The sequence below is a fragment of the Delphinus delphis genome, chromosome 5 (assembly GCF_949987515.2).
Source record: "Delphinus delphis chromosome 5, mDelDel1.2, whole genome shotgun sequence".
NCBI lineage: Eukaryota > Metazoa > Chordata > Mammalia > Artiodactyla > Delphinidae > Delphinus > Delphinus delphis.
In genome coordinates this window covers 111,606,140-111,627,160 of record NC_082687.1, presented here as the reverse complement: position 1 = coordinate 111,627,160, position 21,021 = coordinate 111,606,140, and the positions used below count along the sequence as shown (strand labels likewise).

Here is a 21,021-nt window from a genome sequence, read left to right as displayed (position 1 = left end):
GCTCTCTATTAATTCCTAGTCAGCTCACCCTTCATCCTTCATAGTAGCTATTCCAAACCTTCATCCTTCCCATAATACCATCCTTGCCCCTGCCCCACTCTCTCTCTCTGAAATTGATTTTGCTTCTAAAATAGGAAATGGAGGTCATAACAGAAACTCCTTTCAATGTCCTGCCTTCCTTTTCCAACTTACCTAAGTATGGACCTATTCTTACTCTTCTGGTTCTGTCTCAGTGAAGGAGCTTTACTTTCTCCTCTTCAGAGCTACTACTTTTATCTGGAATCTGTTCCCTCTTTAACTCATTTCCTCTCACAGACCTTTTCCCTGAAGCTGATCCTACTTTTCGTTCTATTTTGAGGATTTGCTTCACATCCACTCTGTGGACCAAGCTAGACACTTGGGAGTCATCCTAGATTATTTTTCTCCCTAGATTAAGTGACTTTCTCTTAACACCCCTCCATCTCTCTGTTTCTCTCCCCTCATCAGATCAGTCACTGAGATGTCCCTTCTTGTTTGTACCCACTTTTCATATTGATTCTCTCCTCGCCAGCTCATTTGCACCTCCTCAATCCAAGCCTTCATCATGCCTCCGTATAGCCTAGTTGGTGAGACTACCCTGTAAAATGGGGTTTGATAATAGCATCTGTCTCATAGGTTTGGAGGATTAAATGAGTTAACATAAATAAAGGGCTTAGAGTGGTGTCTGGCACATGGGAGGCACTTAGTAAAGTTGGCATGTATTATTGTTATGATCACCTCACACAGTTTTCTAATTGACCTACCTTTAGTTTTACCCTTCTTCATATTTTCCCTCAAGTAGTTTTTCTAAAAAAAGAATCTGACTTAGTTCCATTACTTAAAATCCTTCGTTGATCTCCCCTGGTCTTTAAGATAAAATTCAAACTTTTAGCCATAGCAAGCAGAACTCTTGTGATTTATCCCCTTGCCTACCTTGTCAGACAGCCTCATCTCTTGCCTATTTGCTATAGGCTGTATGGAAATACTTGTCAGCTGTGTGCTTTGTCATGCCTCTGCCTAGAATGACCCTCTCTTTAACAGATTTATCTGTTAAATCTTATGTTAAATCTTATCCTGGAAGATTTAGTTCCGTTACTCTTTTTATTTTTAGGAAGCATTCCCAACTCTACCAAAGCAAAGAGAGATGTTCTTTCTCTGATACCAACAATGTTACTTACCATATTGTTTTATCATTGTTCTTTGCTCGTCTATCTTCCTAAGTAGACGATGGTCTCATTAAATATGGAGGTCTTTTGAATAATTATCTATGTATTTATCCCTTGTCCTAATTAAGCACATAGTGAGCACTCAGTTAATATTTTTCAATAAATTACTTAAATGAAGGAGAGAGGGAGATGGATGAAATATTTCTTGTGCTTTTCAGAAATTTATTTATGATATTGCCTTTATTTTTTTCCCTTTCAAAATAATTAGGTGTTTTTGGAGCGGGAAAGAGTTATTTGCTGGCAGTGGTGATTTTGTTTTTTGTGCAGCTATTTGAAAAGAGTGAAGCTCTTACCGTTGGAAATGCAAGACCATGGAAAGTTTTGATTTCTTCTTCTACTAATGTAGCTGTTGACAGAGTACTTCTTGGGTAGGTATCACAGGTATATTTCAGTACCTAATGTTTTAGGTTATTGTTGAGAGAGGTAGATCACCATAGGCCCTGAGTGTCCATGCACATTTTTCCTGGGTATACCAGACATGCAAGGCCTTTATCTCTGACTCAAGAACCAGCATCCATGAAACAGTAACAGGCTAACTTATTAGTTGCTCGTGTAAAAATTTGAGTCCAGCCCAGAACGTGTATTGTTGGGGGAGGAATCTACCGTGCAAGGCCCTGACCACTCTTACTCAGCACATTTCGTAGGGTTGTGTCTGCAGTGAGCAACCTTGACTGATGAGGTAGTATCTCCCTCCCCGACAAAGAGCAGGGTTACTTACTGCTTGTTATAAAAATAGTGGATTCCCAAGCTCAGTGTTCCTTTCCTACAACTCAATCCACTGCAGTGCAGGCGTCCATTTGGATTCTCTGTGTCTCCTCATAGGACAAGGGGACCAAGGGAAACCACAGTAGATATGTTGGTGCTTATGCTGCTTCCTGTGCCATAAGTAAAAGTCCTTTGTCTCTGACCCAGGAGCTTTGGGTTGTTACCTTGGAAGTAGGCTAAAATTGCAAAACCACGTCATGGGTTATTCTCTTATCCACCTGCCTATATGAACAAATAATGGTAAAATAGCCGAACAGTTTGATTAAATTATGTTTTTGGTTTCAATAAGAGGGATCTACCTTTAGTTTTACCTTCATCCCATCCCTGTACCAAAATTGTCAGGTTTTGTATTTGATTTTATCCTACTTACAGACTAATAAGTTAGCCTGTTGCTGTTTCATGGAAGGCAATAGCACAATCTGTTTTACAGGTGTAAAATTTTTGTGTAAATTTTATTAAAAATTGGGACTTCCTTGGTGGTCCAGTGGTTAAGACTTGGCGCTTCCACTGCATGGGGCCGGTTTGATCCCTGGTTGGGGAACTAAGATTCTTCATGCCGCAGTGTGGCCAAAAAAAAAGCAAAGAAAGTATTACGTAATGTTTTACCAATATTCCAATGTTTAATGATCTGAATTTCACACAAATGATAAAGTTTGATTAGGAGAAATAATCCGTTATTTGTAAGTGTAGACTTTTTAAAAATTAACTTTTATAATTATATAAGTTAATGCTTATGGCAGAAAATATGCAAGACAGTACAGAGAATATTTTATTATATTTCTTTACAGACTTTTAATACATATACACACACTCATTTTGTTTTCCAAACTTAGGATTCAACAGTATATATTGTTTTGGGTCCTGCTTTTTTTTTTTTTGCAGTACGCGGGCCTCTCACTGTTGTGGCCTCTCCTGTTGCGGAGCACAGGCTCCGGACACGCAGGCTCAGTGGTTATAGCTCACGGGCCCTGATGCTCTGCGGCATGTGGGATCTTCCTGGACCGGGGCACGAACCTGTGTCCCCTGCATCGGCAGGCGGACTCTCAACCACTGCGCCACCAGGGAAGCCCTGTCCTGCTTTTTTTTACTCAGTGATTATTTCTCTATGGTATTAAAGCTTAGAAACCAAAATTTTTCATAGCTCTATTAAATGCAATGATTTTCTTATACGATAAGCAATTTTTTTTTTTTTTTTTTTTTTTTTTTTTTTTTTTTTTGCGTTACACGGGCCTCTCACTGTTGTGGCCTCTCCCTTTGCGGAGCACAGGCTCCGGACACGCAGGCTGAGCGGCCATGGCTCACGGGCCCAGCTGCTCCGCAGCATGTGGGATCTTCCCGGACCGGGGCACGAACCTGCGTCCCCTGCATCTGCAGGCGGACTCTCAACCACTGTGCCACCAGGGAAGCCCCGATAAGCAATTTTTGATCAGTAAGTTCTTACCAGATTTTTGCCATTATAAATAATATTGCAACCAAGTTCCTTAAACATAAATCTTGGTATCCATTTCTTATTCTTTCCTGAAGAAAACGTCCTAGGCCTAGAATAAAAGATATGAACATTTTTAAGCTTCTTAATATACTTTGCAAGATTGCCCTCCAGGAAGGTTCTACCTGTGTGTACTCTTTCTTCTGAGTTATCGAAAACAGTGGCTGAGGACATTTTCTGATTCAAGATAATGACAAGTTACCTGGAGACTAAACAGCAAAGAACTTCAGATTGCTTAGCCTAAGATTAAAATTTAACTGTAGACTGTTAGAAAAGAAAAATCAAGAAGCTAGAAGAGTAAGTACTAACTACTGAAAAGTAACAGAAAACACCTAGAAGAGATTCTTTAGGGCTTCCCTGGTGGCGCAGTGGTTGAGAGTCCACCTGCCGATGCAGGGGACACGGGTTTGTGCCCCGGTCCGGGAAGATCCCACATGCCGCAGAGAGGCTAGGCCTGTGAGCCATGGCCACTGAGCCTGCGCGTCCGGAGCCTGTGCTCTGCAACGGGAGAGGCCACAACAGTGAGAGGCCTGCGTACCGCAAAAAAAAAAAAAAAAAAAAAAAAAAAACTACAAAAAAACAAAGTTGCTCCTAAAGACATAATAATATGGAAAGCAATAGCTACCATATATTTAGCATCGAGATTTAGTAGAAAGAGTGTTAGCTTCTTAACATACCTTATCTTGTTTAATACTCATTACAGCTCTGCACAATATCTTATGTTAGAGATGAGGAACTGAAACTCAAGTCAGGTATTTTGCTGAGGCCACATAGCTAATAAGTAGACTCCCAACCACTGCGCCACCAGGGAAACCCTGTTTTTTTGTAGTTTTTGTTTTTCTTTTTGGCCGCGCGGCTTTTGGGATCTTAGTTCCCTGACCAGGGATTGAACCTGGGCCACAGCAGTGAGCCAAATCCTAATCACAGGACCACCAGGGAATTCCCAGGGCAATTTTACTTGTGATAAATTCTAACATAAATATTTTATGAACGTTTCATGAGCCCTCAACATAAGATGATACATATTTTTGGGCTTCCCTGGTGGTGCAGTGGTTAGGAATCCGCCTACCAATACAGAGGATACAGGTTCGAGCCCTGGTCTGGGAAGATTCCACATGCTGTGGAGCAAATGGGCCCGTGGGCCACAACTACTGAGCTGGTGCTCTGGATCCCGCGAGCCATAACTACTGAGCCCACGTGCCACAACTGCTGAAGCCCGCACGCCTAAAGCCCGTGCTTCGCTATAGGCGAGGCCACCACAGTGAGAGGCCTGCGCACTGCAGCAAGGAGTGGCCCCTGCTCGCCGCAGCTGAGGAGGGCCCGTGCACAGCAATGAAGACCCAATGCAGCCAAAAATAAATAAATAAAGTTAAAATAAAAGAAAATAAAGGCATGCTTTAAAAAAAAAGATAATACATTTTTTTTAAATTCTCTGAAACACATTTTATAAAAAAGTCTTTCAACTACATTATATTTACTTTGAGGTTAGCCATTTCACATTGAACTACATAATATAAAATATACTGTTATGCAAAGTTAATTTTAATAATGTAAATATTATGTGAAACTTTTAGATTCCATTTTCTAAATAATCAGAATCTATTTTACCCTGTTTTCTTTAAAGGCTTCTTAGTCTTGGATTTGAAAAGTTTGTCAGGGTTGGGAGTGTCAGGAAGATTGCCAAGCCAGTTTTACCTTACAGGTAAGAATGCTAAATTCCAAAAGTCACAGAATGTTCACAGAAGTATAATTTTATATAAGTCTTACCTTAAATCTGGTTTCTGAAGAAGACTAGAGAAAGCTGTATCTTTTTCTTGGTGTTAATTTAGGAAATCTGTATTTTACTTTTTTGTGATGCTGTGAAAATGGGATCAAAGGGTATTCTTTTATGTAATTCTTTTTTAAGTTTGCATGCTGGCTCAGAAAATGAAAATGAACAATTAAAAGAACTACATGCGCTCATGAAGGAAGACCTGACTCCTGTGGAAAGAGTCTGTGTGAGGAAAAGTATTGAGCAGCATAAACTGGGGACCAATAAAACCTTGCTGAAGCAGGTGAGGGGAAACAGCTTCAGTTTGTCTGTTTATTTATTTAATTTATATATACGATTCAGATCCCTTTTATTCCTGTTGATAGGAGTATTATTCCTATTTATTTCCCTTGAACAAATGACAGTGATAGCTCAGATTCAACTGAAGTGTGCCTGTCTATCCAGTGCACGTTTTATTGCAAAGCGTTCTTCAAATTTGTGAACACATCCAGCTCTCCGTGACAGAGTCATCTTCTCTCTTTCTCCCTATATGCATATCTTTTTATAGGCTTAAGGGGAAAGTGAAGAGGTGGGAATAGATTCCTGGGAAGTTAAACGAAACTTGGCTTTTTTCTAGGAGAAACAGAGGAAGAGAAAGTCTGACACTCGGCAAAATATCCAAGTTCATTTTTATCTTTGGTGCTTTCCTAGAAACCAAACCAATCCTTTCAGGGTCTGTCTGAAATCTATCCTAAGAATCTAGGAGGCTCAGACACTTAATCCCAGGTGTTGGGAACCAACACTGGACACATAGGGTCTCCGGCTGCAACAAGTAGCATCATCTCCTTCATCAAGTTCTGATCCAGGCCAGTCTGGGTGTCAGCTGGGAGGAGAGAAAGAAGTCGTTTAGTAGCTTTCTCCTGTGAAAGGAGAGCCTGGGGGGAAGAAAAGGGAGTGGAGGAAAAGAGGGTTGTTGGCTTGTTGGACAATGTGGACATGGGTCCACTTTTTCTGCGAGAGATTTGGGACAGTCAACCTGTTTGGGACCCTGTTTTGGTCAGCTATTGCTGAAATCATGTTGCTTAACAAACAGAATCTCAATAATTTAAGACAACAAACTTAACAACTCTACAGGTCATTTGGTGTGGGTCAAGCCTCTCGTTCTGAGAACAGTTGTCTTTGGCATGATGCCCCTCTCCTGACAGACAGCAGAAGTGCAAGAGGGCAGGCAAGATCATACAAATACGTGTAAAGCTTCTGTTCCCAGCACGTCAGCTAACATTCCATTGCTATAACAGGTCATATGGCCAAGCCCGACATCAGGGGGCAGGGAAGTATACTCCACCTACTTCTCTGGTGGGAGACACTGCAGAGGCACGCAGCAAAGGGTGTGGATGAGTAATACTGTCACGGGGAAGGAGGGAATTGTAAATAATCATCCATCTACAACAAGTTTGGGTTCTAGAAGTCCTCGGAAGCCTTCAGACCAGCTTTTTATTATCTGAGTTATAGACTTACCTTTCCTCCCTTCTCCTCAACCAAATCCAGAGGGGCTTAGTTTGACTACATTCAATTAATGCAAATTAGTCATTTATGTAAACTACTTACCGTTTTACATCCTTATCCAGCACATTGATATGTAAGAATAATTATTAATGGTTTCTTTGATACCTTTCTAAGTGAAAGCCCGGTTTACTATAAACTATTGCTCATTGGTATCACCTGTTCATAAATAAAACTCTTAGAGGAATTTCCATTTCTTATGTGGGAATAATGAAAATGTAAAGTGGCCTATGATTTCTGATTGCCAGTGATTAAATTAGGACCTGCTCATTTCTGATTTTAGCCTGTAAGTTCTTTGGTAAATATATTCTCTTAATTTGTTTAATAGTTGTTAATGAATAACATTCTTACTGTAATAAAGGTCCGAGTAGTTGGAGTTACCTGTGCAGCCTGCCCATTCCCATGCATGAATGATCTTAAATTTCCTGTGGCTGTCCTGGATGAGTGTAGTCAAATCACAGAACCGGCTTCCCTCCTTCCCATTGCAAGGTAACCTAAAAGTTCTTTTCCAAAGATGCTCAGATGTTACGATTATTTCAAACATTTCCTCAGTTCAAACTCTTCCCAGACTTTTGTGAAAATTCCTAGCAACGCAAGTACTAAACTGATTTTTTGAAAGAATCCAGAGGGAAATTTGAGGGAGGGGTTAATGTATCAAAATTTTGTTAGATCACCTTTGAGGCAGTTGGATCACTACTTGGATCACAGTTTAGACATTCTTAAAGCCTTGAAAGTTCAAGTGCTAGGATTCTACTAGAACGTTGCAGGCTTCTCAACCAGACTAAAGGTGCCTCTTTAGTCATAGTTTAAGAACCTAACTCTACTGAAGAATGTTCTTTAGTTCCTTACCTTGATACAATTCCAGTGTTTAGGTTACGAAAATATTTTTTAGATTATGAAAGTAGATAAAGAAAAATAAGTTGAAAATGAAAATTTGTCTACTAAAATTTAGGAAACTATGAAATCTTCTAAGCTGTCTCAGCCAATTGAAACACTGTGCTTTCAAAGCATCTCTTATTGAGGAATCCTAAAGGTAGTGGAAGGAGTACTAGACCAGACTCAGTAGGCTTCAGTCCCAGGCCTTGTTCTGTCCCCCTTGTTGTTTCGTTTTCTTTCTTTTTTATAGTAAATATTTAATCTTCTGATTTCCAGTTTGTAAGTGTTGAAAACACACAAGAAAGATTTTACTTCACAAGTACTTTTATGTTAATATATTTTGATTCAATATATATGGCAATAAATCTCCACATGTCATAACCAAAAGTATGTTTTCTTCCCCTTAAAAAATGGGGATGTAACATTAACAACCACTGTAAAATAAAGCACACAATTATTTTGGTGAATTTACAGTTCTTTTTTCCCAGGTGTAAGGATGAGGGAGTAGGGCATCAACTGTCACGATCTGCCCGGGACTTGGGAGGTTCCGGCATCATGGGGTCTTCAGTGTTTAAACTGGGACAGTCCTGGGCAAACCAGAATGAGTTGGTCACCCTACTCAGGAGCCAGGGATGGAGAAAGTAAGGCCCTGCATGAGAGGGTGGAGGGTTAATACTGTGGAGCACCTACTGTCTACTAAACACATTACATACTTTATTAAGTCCTTACAACAGCCATGCATGGTATTATTATATCAAGATTACTGATAAGAATAGTGAAGCTGTAGAGATTAAATAACTTGCTGTGTCCACACAATATAACAGAGCTAAAATTTGGATGTAGGTTTTTCTTCAAAACTTGGACTTTTTCCCACTATATTCTATTCCTATTTAGAAAGACATTTTACTCCTGAGAGCCTAATTTGCTTCATCTCTAAAACAAGAGTTTAAGGCAGATGACTTCTAAGAATGTTTCTAAGTTTATAGATTCTAAAAATCATTGTTTCTCAAAGTGTGTTCTGTGAAACACTAAGTCCTTGCAGAGGCAGGGGACACTTACTGGGTTTTATGTGGAAAAAAGTAAAGTTATGTAAAGGATTTTTTTTTTTTTTTTTTTTGCGGTACGCGGGCCTCTCACCGCTGTGGCCTCCCCCGCCGTGGAGCACAGGCTCCGGATGCGCAGGCTCAGGGGCCACGGCTCACGGGCCCAGCCGCTCCGCGGCATGTGGGATCCTCCCAGACCGGGGCACAAACCCGTGTCCCCTGCATCGGCAGGCGGACTCTCAAGCACTGCGCCACCAGGGAAGCCCAAGGATTCTTTACTGCACAACTTTTTAAAGCCTTTTAATACACTTATTATCACTGTTAAGCCTTGTTAGTTCTGAGAACGTGTCATGGTATTCAAATTCTTTGAAATACATTTTAGAAAATAGTGCAGTAAATGATGTTAATGCATGTTTCTCTCATTGCTTAGATTAATTTTTAGAATTCTGTTTTTAGGTTTGAGTGTGAAAAGCTGATTCTTGTTGGAGATCCCAAACAGCTCCCGCCTACTATTCAGGGTTCTGATGCAGCTCATGAAAATGGATTGGAACAAACGCTTTTTGATCGACTTTGCTTAATGGTACTACTGCTAAATCCATACAGAACTATCATTTATTGATTATACACTGTGTAGGTTGATAGAAAGTGAAAATAAAAGAACAAGTCCTTGCCCTAAAATTATTTTAATTGGAATTGTTTAGAAAGTACTCATCTTAAAGATAAGTTGAACCCTAATAATTTAAGAATGAAATGAATCTTTTCCCTGTGTACTTTCGTAGTGGGTAGTAAGTATATTGATTTTGCTGTAAAATAAAAAAAAATCTATATGTCTCTGTTATCCATGTCCCCTATTGTAGAGCTGTTCTAGAGCTCTACTTCACATTTTTTTAATTTAAAAATTATTAATATAGTCTTAAGTTGAGGTGACATTCACGTAACGTAAAATTAACTATTTTATAATTGCTGTCATTTGGAGGCTCATTCTTCCATTTTTTTTCACTGGGATGGATGCAGATTTGGGGGGGCCTGGGTTTATACATTTTGGAAGTTCACTTTCAATGATGCAAAAATTAAAATTCAAAAGTGAATATATATTTAAATGTGGAAAGCAATCATAACAATAAATTTTACAAATCATCCCCCCCCAAAAATTAACCATTTTAAATGAATAATTCAGTGGCATTTTAGTACATCCACAGTGCTGTGCAACCACTACCTCTGTCTAGTTCCAAAACATTTTCATCCCCTCAAAATAAAACTGTACCCATTTAGCAGTTACTCTCTATTCCCTCCCTCCAGCCCCTGGCAAGCACCACTCTGCTTTCAGTCTGTATGGATTTATCTTTTCTGTATTTCATATCATACGGTCTTATAATTTTCGTATCATACAGCTTGAAATCATACAATATGTGACCTTTTGTGTCTGGCTTCTTTCACTTAGCACGACATTTTTGAGGTTTATCCACACTGGCGGCATGTAACAGTACTTTTACTTTTTTTTTTTTTTTTAAGTACATTTACAATGTAGTGCAACCATTACCCCATCCTTTTCCAGAACTTTTTCATCAACCCAACAGAAACTCTGTACCTATTAAACAATAATTCCTCATTCCCCTCTCCCCTGAGCCCCTGGTGACCCCTATTCTACTTTTGGTCTCTATATTTGCTTCATGTAAGTAGAATCATACAATATTTTCCCTTTTGTATCTGGCTTTATTTACTGAGTATAATGTTTTCACAGTTTGTCCATGTTTTAGTATATGTCAGAATTTTATTCCTTGTTAAGGCTAAATAATAGTCCATCGTTTTATGTGTACACCACATTTTATTTATCCACTCGTCTGTTGATGGACATTGGGGTTGTTTCCGCCCTTCAGCTATCGTGAATAATGCTGTTAGGAAAATTGGTATCAATTATCTGTTCAAGTCTCTGCTTTCAGTTGTTTTGAGTATACACCCAGAAGTGCAACTGCTGGATCTGATGGTAATTCTATGTTTAACTTTTGAGAAACTGCCAAACTCTTTTCCATCGCTGCTGCTCCATTTTACTTCCCAACAGCAATGTACAAGGGTTCTAATTTCTCCACATCTTCACCAACACTTGTTATTTTTCATTTTTTAAAATAACAGCTATCTTAATGGGTATAAAATGGTATCTCATTGTGGTTTCCCTAATGTCTAATCATGTTGAGCATCTTTTCATGCACTTATCTTTGGAAAAATGCCTATTCAAGCCCTTTGCCTATTTTTGAATTGGGTTGTTTGTTGTGTTGTTGAGTTGTAGGAGTTCGTTATATACTTTGGATATTAATCCCTTATCAGATATATGATTTGCAAATATTTTCTTCCATTTGGTGGGTTGTCTTTTCACATATTTATGCCCTAAAAGAGTATTGGGGATTGATTTTTTTCCTCACATATTTCTCCCCCATAGAAGATCCTTTGTCCATGTGATCAATAATCCTGCATTTTATTACATATTATTAGAGTGCCTTGTAACTATTCAAAATGTTCAAACAATATTACAGAACATTTTGCAAATAAAGAACATACTCAAGGAAAGCCCTGAAGTAGATGGGAGTTGGTTTATGATGTATTAAGAAAATCGGAAACTTCTTTGAAGATTCAGAATGAAAAATGGCTTGTACCTAAGGAGGATAGTTAATGAGTTATCAACAAGTTTCTAATTTTTTTAAAGATTTATTTTCAATTTAGTGTTAGGCCAGTTCCATATAGATTATGAAAGCATGATGTTAGGTACCATATTTATTAGATAGTCTAAGATTTGTTTATATTTTATAATTTTCTGGTATAAAAAGTTTACTATAAAAATATTTTTAGTAAATTCAAAAAAATTCTTTTTATTCATTTTATCATGGTTGTAATTTACTAAGATCACAATATGGCAGTATTTTTAAACTTTAAAATATTATTGTGGATTTTTTTCCACTAAGAAAAAAAATGCTGTTTTAATTCTTTATTTTTCTGCCCTTAAATTTCTTAGGGTCACAAACCAGTTCTATTGAGAACCCAGTACCGTTGTCACCCTACAATCAGTGCTATTGCTAATGATCTGTTTTATGAAGGAAACCTCATGAATGGTGTTTCAGAAACAGAGAGGAGCCCTTTACTGGAATGGCTCCCAACCCTGTGTTTCTATAATGTTAAAGGACTGGAACAGGTAAATGACATTAGTGTTGATAAGAGTCAACACAGTTTAGTTTCCTGTTATAATTTTATTGTTGTTGTTTGCATGCTTTTCATGGTCTTTCCGTAGTGTTTCTGGGAAATGTCATTTAGGTTCTGTTTCTTATTCCAGATTGAAAGAAATAACAGCTTTCATAATGTGGCAGAAGCTGCTTTCACACTCAAGCTGATCCAATCACTGATTGCAAGTGGAATAGTGGGCTCTATGATTGGGGTGATAACATTATACAAATCCCAAAAGTACAAGGTTTGTATTACCTATTATGATATTTATCATTATTAAATATAATTTCATATTATAATATTTTATATTACATTTGTAGTAGTTTGGTTTGTGTTGGTTTGGTGCTAGAAAAACTTCGGGGACCGTAGTTACTATAATAAAACAGCATTCAGACTTCTGTCTAGTCTGGCTTTTTTTCTGTATAATTAAATGTAAACCTAACAAGGTTTAATTAAATTCAGTTTACAGCTGTTGGGGCAAAAATGCAAATAAACAAATTAGAGGGAAGGAAATATGGTATATGCTTTGTGTTTTGGGACAGATGGGATTGAATCTGTTTTCCAAAATGTTCTTTCATTATTATTACATTTTATCAGTAAATCAAAGATAGATACCGGATATTAATCTACACACAAGCCAGTTACTTCTAACTAGTTTTCATTTATATTTATTTATTTTTAGTATTTTTCATCTGTTTCATTTAGTTTATCAGCTCTAAATTAGCATATCTAAATAAGTTTCCTAGCAAAAGATAAATCATCACTTTGATTTTGTTTCATAACTTACATTATCATTAGTTATTTATCATTTCAGAAATTAGCCAAATCTCTGTGAGTAATAAAAAAGAAAATGAAAATTACCCACTATTAGTTAAATGATGACAGCTGCTGTGGGTAGGTTGAGAGGCATAGGTTCTTCATGACATCTGCACCACATGAGCCTTGTCTTCTTTCCTCCACAGCTCTGTCATTTACTCAGTGCTGTGGACTTCGACCATCCTGATATGAAAGCTGTGCAGGTGTCCACAGTAGATGCTTTTCAGGGAGCTGAAAAGGAGATCATTATTCTGTCCTGCGTAAGGACCAGACAAGTAGGATTTATTGATTCAGAAAAAAGAATGAATGTTGCATTGACCAGAGGAAGGAGGCATTTGTTGATTGTAGGAAATTTAGCCTGTCTGAGGAAAAATCGACTATGGGGGCGTGTGATCCAACACTGTGAAGGTAAAATAAAAATGTATTTAATTCAAGCATTTTGAATTAAAACGGACTTTTGGGTTAGTGCTTGGGGTGGTTCAGGTAGGAACAGCTTTGAATTTGCCACTATGGGAGATGAGTGAAATGATAATATGGAAACTACTGTAAAGTATAGTTGTCTCATGTTTTGTATCTTTCTAAGGGAGGGAAGATGGATTGCAACACGCAAGCCAGTATGAACCACAGCTGAACCATCTCCTTAAAGATTATTTTGAAAAACAAGCAGAAGAAAAACAGAAGAAAAAGAGAGAAAAAGATAAATCTAAAGATAAATCTTATTTGCAGAAAGACATGATATAGTTTGTATTTATATAATTTCAAATTCATTTTACACTATACATTTGTATATTTTTATTACCCCAAACCCATTATTGAAATAAAAAAGATATTTAAACAAAAGTAAATAAACATATGTAAAATTTTGCTCTTCAGAAAAAGTATAGTTACTTATATTAAGATAGGCAGATGTTGAAAGTAATATATAATCTCACTAATAAAAGTAATTTTTTTCTAAAAATTATGGCTTCTGTTTGTTTGCTAAAGAAATGAATTTTACAAGGAGCAGGAAAAAGCCTTTATGGGGAATACCAATGTTACTTCAAAAATAAGTGAATATCTCAAAAGCTCATCTGTTAAAACATGTCTACACAGTTATACCAACACACTCCTTTCTGAGCTACAGCTCTAGCTGAATCTTTTAAAAATAATTATAATGCCCTGTCATTTTATAAGTAAAAACATATTCACAATAAAACTTTTAAGCAGTACAAAAGAAAGAAGAGAAATGAACTAAAGGTTCATTCCTGAAGACAGCAGTGCTCAAAACTGGCCATGACCCTGGTATAGTAGGTGCTCAATAAGTATCTGTGGGATGAATGAATGAATGGATGGATGAAAGACTCCCTTTGGCTCATTTCATTCTATAGTCTTTCCTGTGCATTTATTTGCATAGTAGTTATTGGTATATATAGTATATAATGGATTTTAAAATATTATAAAAAGAATACATTCCCCTTATAGAAAATCTGCAAAATACAGAAGAGTATACAATAGAAAATAAAAAGCACCTGGAGATTCACTACCCAGAGATAATAATTGCTAACATATTGCTTCAGTCTTTTTTCTATCCTTATATTCCATATATAAATAAGTTAAACCATTTGTTGTATGATTTTTAGCCATTATTAAAGGAACATTTACTTATCCTACATGGAAAAATGGCAAGGGCTTGATTATAATTAATACCAATGAAATATTTGTCTTTACCAATTAAAAACTCATATTTTTTATGAGTGATTCGAGTCAACTTTTTTTTTCTTTTTTTTTTGTGGTACGTGGGCCTCTCACTGCTGTGGCCTCTCCCGCCGTGGAGCACAGGCTCTGGACGCGCAGGCCCAGCGGCCATGGCTCACGGGCCCAGCCGCTCCGCGACATGTGGGATCCTCCCGGACCAGGGCATGAACCCGTGTCCCCTGCATCGGCAGGCGGACTCTCAACCACTGCGCCACCAGGGAAGCCCAACATTTATTTTAAAGATGCAGAAAATTGCTTACTTGAATTACTTCACTGTAAAACATGGCCAGTCTACCTCTATGAAACTCTTCTTTTGTTTGGGAGAAAAATAAATCTAATGAAGAAACAAAAGTTGTAATTCTCCAAGCCTTGTCCACAATGTGTTAATGATTGCAACAGCATTTGCTCTTTTAAGGTAAGTGAAAGATGTGACTCTCGAGTTCCAGGCAATACCTGACTGAATAGGAGACACCTCAGAAATTACTCATTGCCCCTTGGGGACCCTGGTGGGACCCAAAAGCCCCTTGAGCCCAGCACATCCTCAGTAGATTCACTAGGACAGAGACCCAGGCCTGAAGATAGCATGTGAGATGCTACCTGTAGGCTAGACTGGGTGGGTGCTCCAGCTGAGCTCCACATCACCATCTGGGGAAACAGGAGGGGAGAGAAGCCTTTAACAATCTGCCATTACCCCAAAGAGGCCTTGCTTAGTTGGAAGTTACTTTTCTACCCTGGAATTGCGTGTCTTACAACCAGAAGAAAAGGAGTAACCTTAATGGACCAGTTTACTTCCCAACTCTACTGAGAATGCAAACTTGAGTGCCACCTTATGTCAATTACATGGACAAGAAAGGAGCCACATTTTCACAAAACACAAGATGGCAGAACAGAAGGACCTTGAGCTCATCTTCTCCTACGAGGAGATTAAAAATGAAAAAGACTGAAAAAAAATATTAAAAAGACTGGAACCTACCAAAAAAGATGTTCTACATCCAAAGACATAAAGAAACCCAGCAAGATAGTAGGAGGGACACACACGATATAATCAAATCTCATAACCCCCGGGTCAGCAACCCCCAAACTGGGGAACAATTATATGACAAAAGTTCTACCACAGGAGAGTTCTGAGCCCCTCGTCAGGCTCCTCAGCCTGGGGGTCTGGCATCAGGAGGAGGAGCCCCCAGAGCATTTGGCTTTGAAGGCCAGCAGCACTAGAGTGCAGGAGCTCCACAGGACTGGGGGAAACAGACTCCACTCTGGGAGGGTACACACAAGGTCTCATGTGCACCAGGACCCAGGGCAAAAGCAATGACTTCATAGGAGCCTGGGCCAGACCTACCTGCTGGTCTTAGAGGGTCTCCTGGGAAGGTGGAGGGCAGCTGTGGCTCACTGTGAGGACAAGGACACCAGTGGTGGGCCTACTGGGGAGCATCCATCAGTGTGAACTGTCCTGGAGACTGCCATTTTGGGACCAAGACCTGGCCCACCCCAAAAGCCTGTGGACTCCAGTGCTGGGACGCCTCAGGCCAAACAACAGGGCAGGAACACAGCCCCATCCATCAGCAGACAGGCTGCCTAACAACGTCCTGGGCCCACAGCCACCTCTTGACACGCCCCTAGACATGGCCCCGCCCACCAGAGGGCCAAGACCCAGCTCCACCCACCAGTGCCCAGGCACTGGCCCCTCCCACCAGGAAGCCTGCACAAGCCTCTAGACCAGCCTCACCCACCAGGGGCAGACACCAGAAGGAAGAAAACTAAGATCCTGGGGCTTCCCTGGTGGCACAGTGGTTGAGAGTCTGCCTGCCGATACAGGGGACACGGGTTCGTGCCCCGGTCCAGGAAGATCCCACATGCCGCGGAGCGGCTGGGCCTGCACATCCGGAGCCTGTGCTCCGCAACGGGAGAGGCCACAGCAGTGAGAGGCCTGTGTACTGCAAAAAAAAAAAAAAACAAAAAAAAACACTAAGATCCTGCAGCCTGTGGAACCAAGTCAGCAGACATAGATCATAACCTACCCTGGGACCAGCTGGTCCCTGGCCCTTGGGTGACAAGAGGCAAGTGTACTGCTGGGACTCATAGGACACCTCCCATAGAGGGCCCCTTATCCAAGGTTGAGAAACATAACTAACCTTCCATATATATAAAAATACAAATATAAATGTAGACAAAATGAGATAGCAAAGGAATATGTTCCAGACAAAAGAACAAATCAAAACCCCAGAAGAACAACTAAGTGACATAGAGATAGGCTATCTACCTGAGGAAGAGTTCAGAGTAGTGATCACAACAATGATCCAAGAACTCAGGGAAAGAATGGATGCACAGAGCGATAAGCTACAAGAAGTTTTTAACAAAGAGTTAGAAAACATAAAGAACAACCAGAGTTGAAGAATACAATAACTGCAATGAAAAACACACTAGAAGGAATCAATAGCAGAAGAATATGAGGCAATATGAGGCAGAAGAATGGATAAGTGACCTGGAAGACAGAATGGTGGAAATCACTGCCATGGAACAGAATAAAGAAAAAGAAATGACGACAATTTAAGAGACCTCTGGGACAACATCAAATGCACCAACATTCACATTATAGGGGTCCCAGAAGGAGAAGAGAGAGAAAGAACCTGAGAAAATATTTGAAGAGATAATAGCTGAAAACTTCCCTAACAACAGAAAGGAAACAGTCACCCAAGTCCAGGAAGTGCAGAGTCTCATATAGGATTAACCCAAGGAGGGACATGCTGAGACACACAGTAATCAAACTGATGAAAATTAAAGATAAAGAGAAAATATTAAAAGCAGCCAGGGAAACCAGCAAATAACATGTAATGGAATCCCCATAAGGTTATCAGCTAATTTTTTCAGCAGAAACTCTGCAGGCCAGTGGGGATGGCACAATATATTTAAAGTGATGAAAGGGAAAAACCTACAACCAAGAATACTCTACCCAGCAAGGCTCTCAGATTTGATGGAGAAATCAAAAGCTTTACAGATAAGCAGAAGCTAAAAGAATTCAGCACCACCAAACCAGTTTTATAACAAATGCTAAAAGAACTTCTCTAGGCAGAAAAGACCACAACTAGAAACACGAAAACTACAAATTGGGAAAGGTCACTAGTAAAGGCAAACATATAGTAAAGGTAGGAAATCATTCACATACAAATATAACATCTAAACCAGTAATCATGAGGAGAAGAGTGCAAATGCAGGATATTTGAAATTAAGAGACCAGCAATTTGGGACTTCTTTGGTGGTCCAGTGGTTAAGACTCCACGCTCCCAATGCAGGAGGGCCCAGGTTCAATCCCTGGTCAGGGAACTAGATCCCACATGCTGCAACTAAGAGCCCGCATGCTGCAACTAAAGATCCCACATGCTGCGACTAAAGATCCTGCATGCCGCAATGAAGATGCTGTGTGCCACAACTAAGACTTGGCACAGCCAAATAAATAAATAAATGTTAAGAAAAAGAGACCGGCAACTTAAAACAATCATATATATATATACAGACTTCTGTATCAAAACTTCATGGTGACCACAAACCAAAAGTCTATAATAGATATACCACCACACACAAAAGAAAAAGGAATCCAAACACAATACTAAAGGTAGTCATCAAATCACAGGATAAGAGAATAAAAGAGGAAAGGAATAAAAAAGACCTACAAAAACAAATCCAAAACAATTAACAAAATGGCAGTAAGAATATACAAATCGATAATTACCTCAAATGTAAATGGATTAAATGCTCCAACCAAAAGACACAGACTGGCTGAATGGATACAAAAACAAGACCTGTATATATGCTGTCTACAAGAGAGGCACTTCAGATCTAGAGACACACATACAGACTGAAAGTGAGGGGATAAAAAAAGGTATTCCATGCAAAGAGAAATCAAAAGACACCTGGAGTAGCAATACTCATATCAGACAAAATAGACTTTAAAATAAAGACTGTTACAAGAGACAAAGAAGGACACTACATAATGATCAAGGGATCAATCCAAGAAGATATAACAATTGCAAATAACATGCACTCAACATAGGAGCACCTCAATATATAAGGCAAATGTTAACAGACATAAAAGGAGAAATTGACACTTATACAATAATAGTGGGGAACTTTAACAACCCATTTTCATCAATGGACAGATCATTGAGACAGAAAGTCAATAAGAAAACACAGGCCTTAAATGACACATTAGACCAGATGGACTTAATTGATATTTATAGAGCATTCCATCCAAAAGCAGCAGAATATACATTCTTTTGAAGTGCAGATGGAACATTCTCCAGGATAGATCACATGCTGGGCCACAAAGCAAGCCTCAGTAAATTTAAGAAAACTGAAATCATATCAAGCATCTTTGCCGACCACAACACTATGAGAAATCAACTACAAGAAAAAAACTGCAAAAAACAAACACATGGAGGCTAAACAATATGCTACTACACAACCCATGGATCATTGAAGAAATCAAAGAACTCAAAAAATATCTAGAGGTAAATGAAAATGAAAACACAGTGATCCAAAACCTATGGGATGCAGCAATTCTAAAAGCAGTTCTAAGAGGGATGTATATAGCAATACAAGCTTACCTCAGGAAACAAGAAACATCTCAAACAACCTAACCTTACACCTAAAGCAACTAGAGAAAGAAGAACAAACAAAACCCAAAGTTAGTTAAAGGAAAGAAATCATAAAGATCAGAGCAGAAATAAATGAAATAGAGATGAATAGCACCATAGAAAAGATCAATGAAACGAAAACTGATTCTTTGAAAAGATAAACAAAATGGATAAACCTTAAGCCAAACTCATCAAGAAAAAAATGGGAGAGGGCCCGAATCAGAAATGAAAAAGGAGAAGTCACAACTGGCACTACAGAAATACCAAGGATCATAAGAGTCTACTACGAAAAACTATATTCCAATAAAATGGACAGATTCTTCACATACTTGTCTGCTGATGCAGTCACAAGACAGCCCTTGATTTGACTGCTTAGATCAAGACGAGAAATTTCATCCCTGTGTGCATTAAGTGTAAAAATTGGCTTATCTGAGCATGCATCCAAATTATATACAAAACCATCATTTGTACTGGCCAAAAAATGACAAGGTGAAAAGTGATTCCAAGTCACTCTCAATCTGCCCACTGAATCGCCACAGCTGATGGCTTTCCTCTGGACCTCGGCAGTCATACAAAGCCACTGACTTATCACATGATCCAGAAATCAGAGTCTGTGCTTCAAATGGATGAAACTGGAGAGTCTGGATCTTGTCTGTATGTATGGCAAGGCTGGCTGCTGGTTTCCCCAAGGACGTATCCCACAGAATAACAGTGTTAGCTGATGCACTGGCCGGCACATTTCTGATCAGCTTATTCCAAGAAAGGTCAAGGACAGCATTGGTATGCCCATCTGCTGAGGAATTCACCTTTCCTTTCTTTTTCTTCTTTTTTGATAGCTTATTTCTAAGTGTAAAGACTGGCTCTAAAGAGTTCCACTATATCGAAATCCCACACTTCAATGACGGGGGTCATGTTTCCCACAGCAATGTAATTTCCAGTTGAATCATCTGGGCTAGGATCAAAATTCAGCCATTCAACACTCAAAGGGTATGCAGACAACAGGATATCATGGTGGACATAAAAAGAATCTTCTTATTGGTTATAAACATGTACCTCTAAATTGCATTGGTCCTGTTCGGCTCTGCCACAAACTATGAGAATGTCATTGGGCTTAATCAAGAAAACTTCACGTTCGTACTGCTCCATATCTTTCAGAGTAACGTAAGGATCTTGATCATTACTCCCATAGACTGTAAGATCCAAAAGAAATTCACCAAGAGTTTCAGTATCTGGGTCACCTTCTTCATTATATTTATCTAAGTCATACTCAGCCAGCTCATCATCCAGCGTCCCGTCATCCTCTGGGTCACCATCCTCCAGGGGCTCCTGAAGTCGGGCCTGGGTACAGACATGCTGCATGCCATCTTCTGAAGGATCGCCTGTCTCCTCTTCATCACTGCCACCTTTTTCTTGTAATTTTTCCTTTGCTTCAGCAATAAGATGTTTCACTTCTTTTTCATTAAGCTCTTCTAGGCAGATTCTTCTAGGTAGAAGATTCTTCTAGGTAGAAGAATTCTTCTAGGTAGAAGATTCTTCTAGGTAGAAGAAATGGACAGGGGCTTCCCTGGTGGCACAGTGGTTAAGAATTTGCCTGCCAATCCAGGGGACACGGGTTCGAGCCCCAGTCCGGGAGGATCCCACATGCCATGGAGCAACTAAGCCCACACGCCACAACTACTGAGCCTGCGCTCTTAAGCCCGCGGGCAACGACTACTGAAGCTTGTGGGCCTAGAGCCCATGCTCCGCAGCAGAAGAGGACACCGCAGTGAGAAGCCTGCACACCAGAACAAAGAGCAGTCCCCACTCGCCGCAACTAGAGAAAGTCCCTGTGCAGCAACAAAGACACAACACAGCCAAAAAAAAAAAAAAAAATCTTAGTAAGAAAAGAGTGTAAAGTAACCTA

At 39.3% G+C, this 21,021-nt stretch overlaps 1 protein-coding gene and 1 pseudogene across 1 annotated transcript in view; one reads left to right on the top strand and one right to left on the bottom strand.

Annotated features, from left to right (window-relative positions):
- ZGRF1 (zinc finger GRF-type containing 1) overlaps nt 1-13,572 on the top strand; it is a 71,113-nt gene extending 57,541 nt beyond the window's left edge. Inside the window, exons 20-28 of the mRNA XM_060011839.1 lie at nt 1,453-1,612; nt 5,120-5,197; nt 5,402-5,549; nt 7,170-7,297; nt 9,184-9,307; nt 11,732-11,908; nt 12,047-12,181; nt 12,900-13,161; nt 13,337-13,572. Coding sequence (XP_059867822.1) covers nt 1,453-1,612; nt 5,120-5,197; nt 5,402-5,549; nt 7,170-7,297; nt 9,184-9,307; nt 11,732-11,908; nt 12,047-12,181; nt 12,900-13,161; nt 13,337-13,494 — 1,370 coding nt within the window. The 3' untranslated portion in view covers nt 13,495-13,572. The remainder of the gene's footprint in view (nt 1-1,452; nt 1,613-5,119; nt 5,198-5,401; nt 5,550-7,169; nt 7,298-9,183; nt 9,308-11,731; nt 11,909-12,046; nt 12,182-12,899; nt 13,162-13,336) is intronic.
- Nucleotides 13,573-19,401: 5,829 nt separating this feature from the next.
- Nucleotides 19,402-20,492, bottom strand: LOC132426317 (periodic tryptophan protein 1 homolog pseudogene; annotated as a pseudogene).
- Between the last annotated feature and the right edge of the window lie 529 nt (nt 20,493-21,021).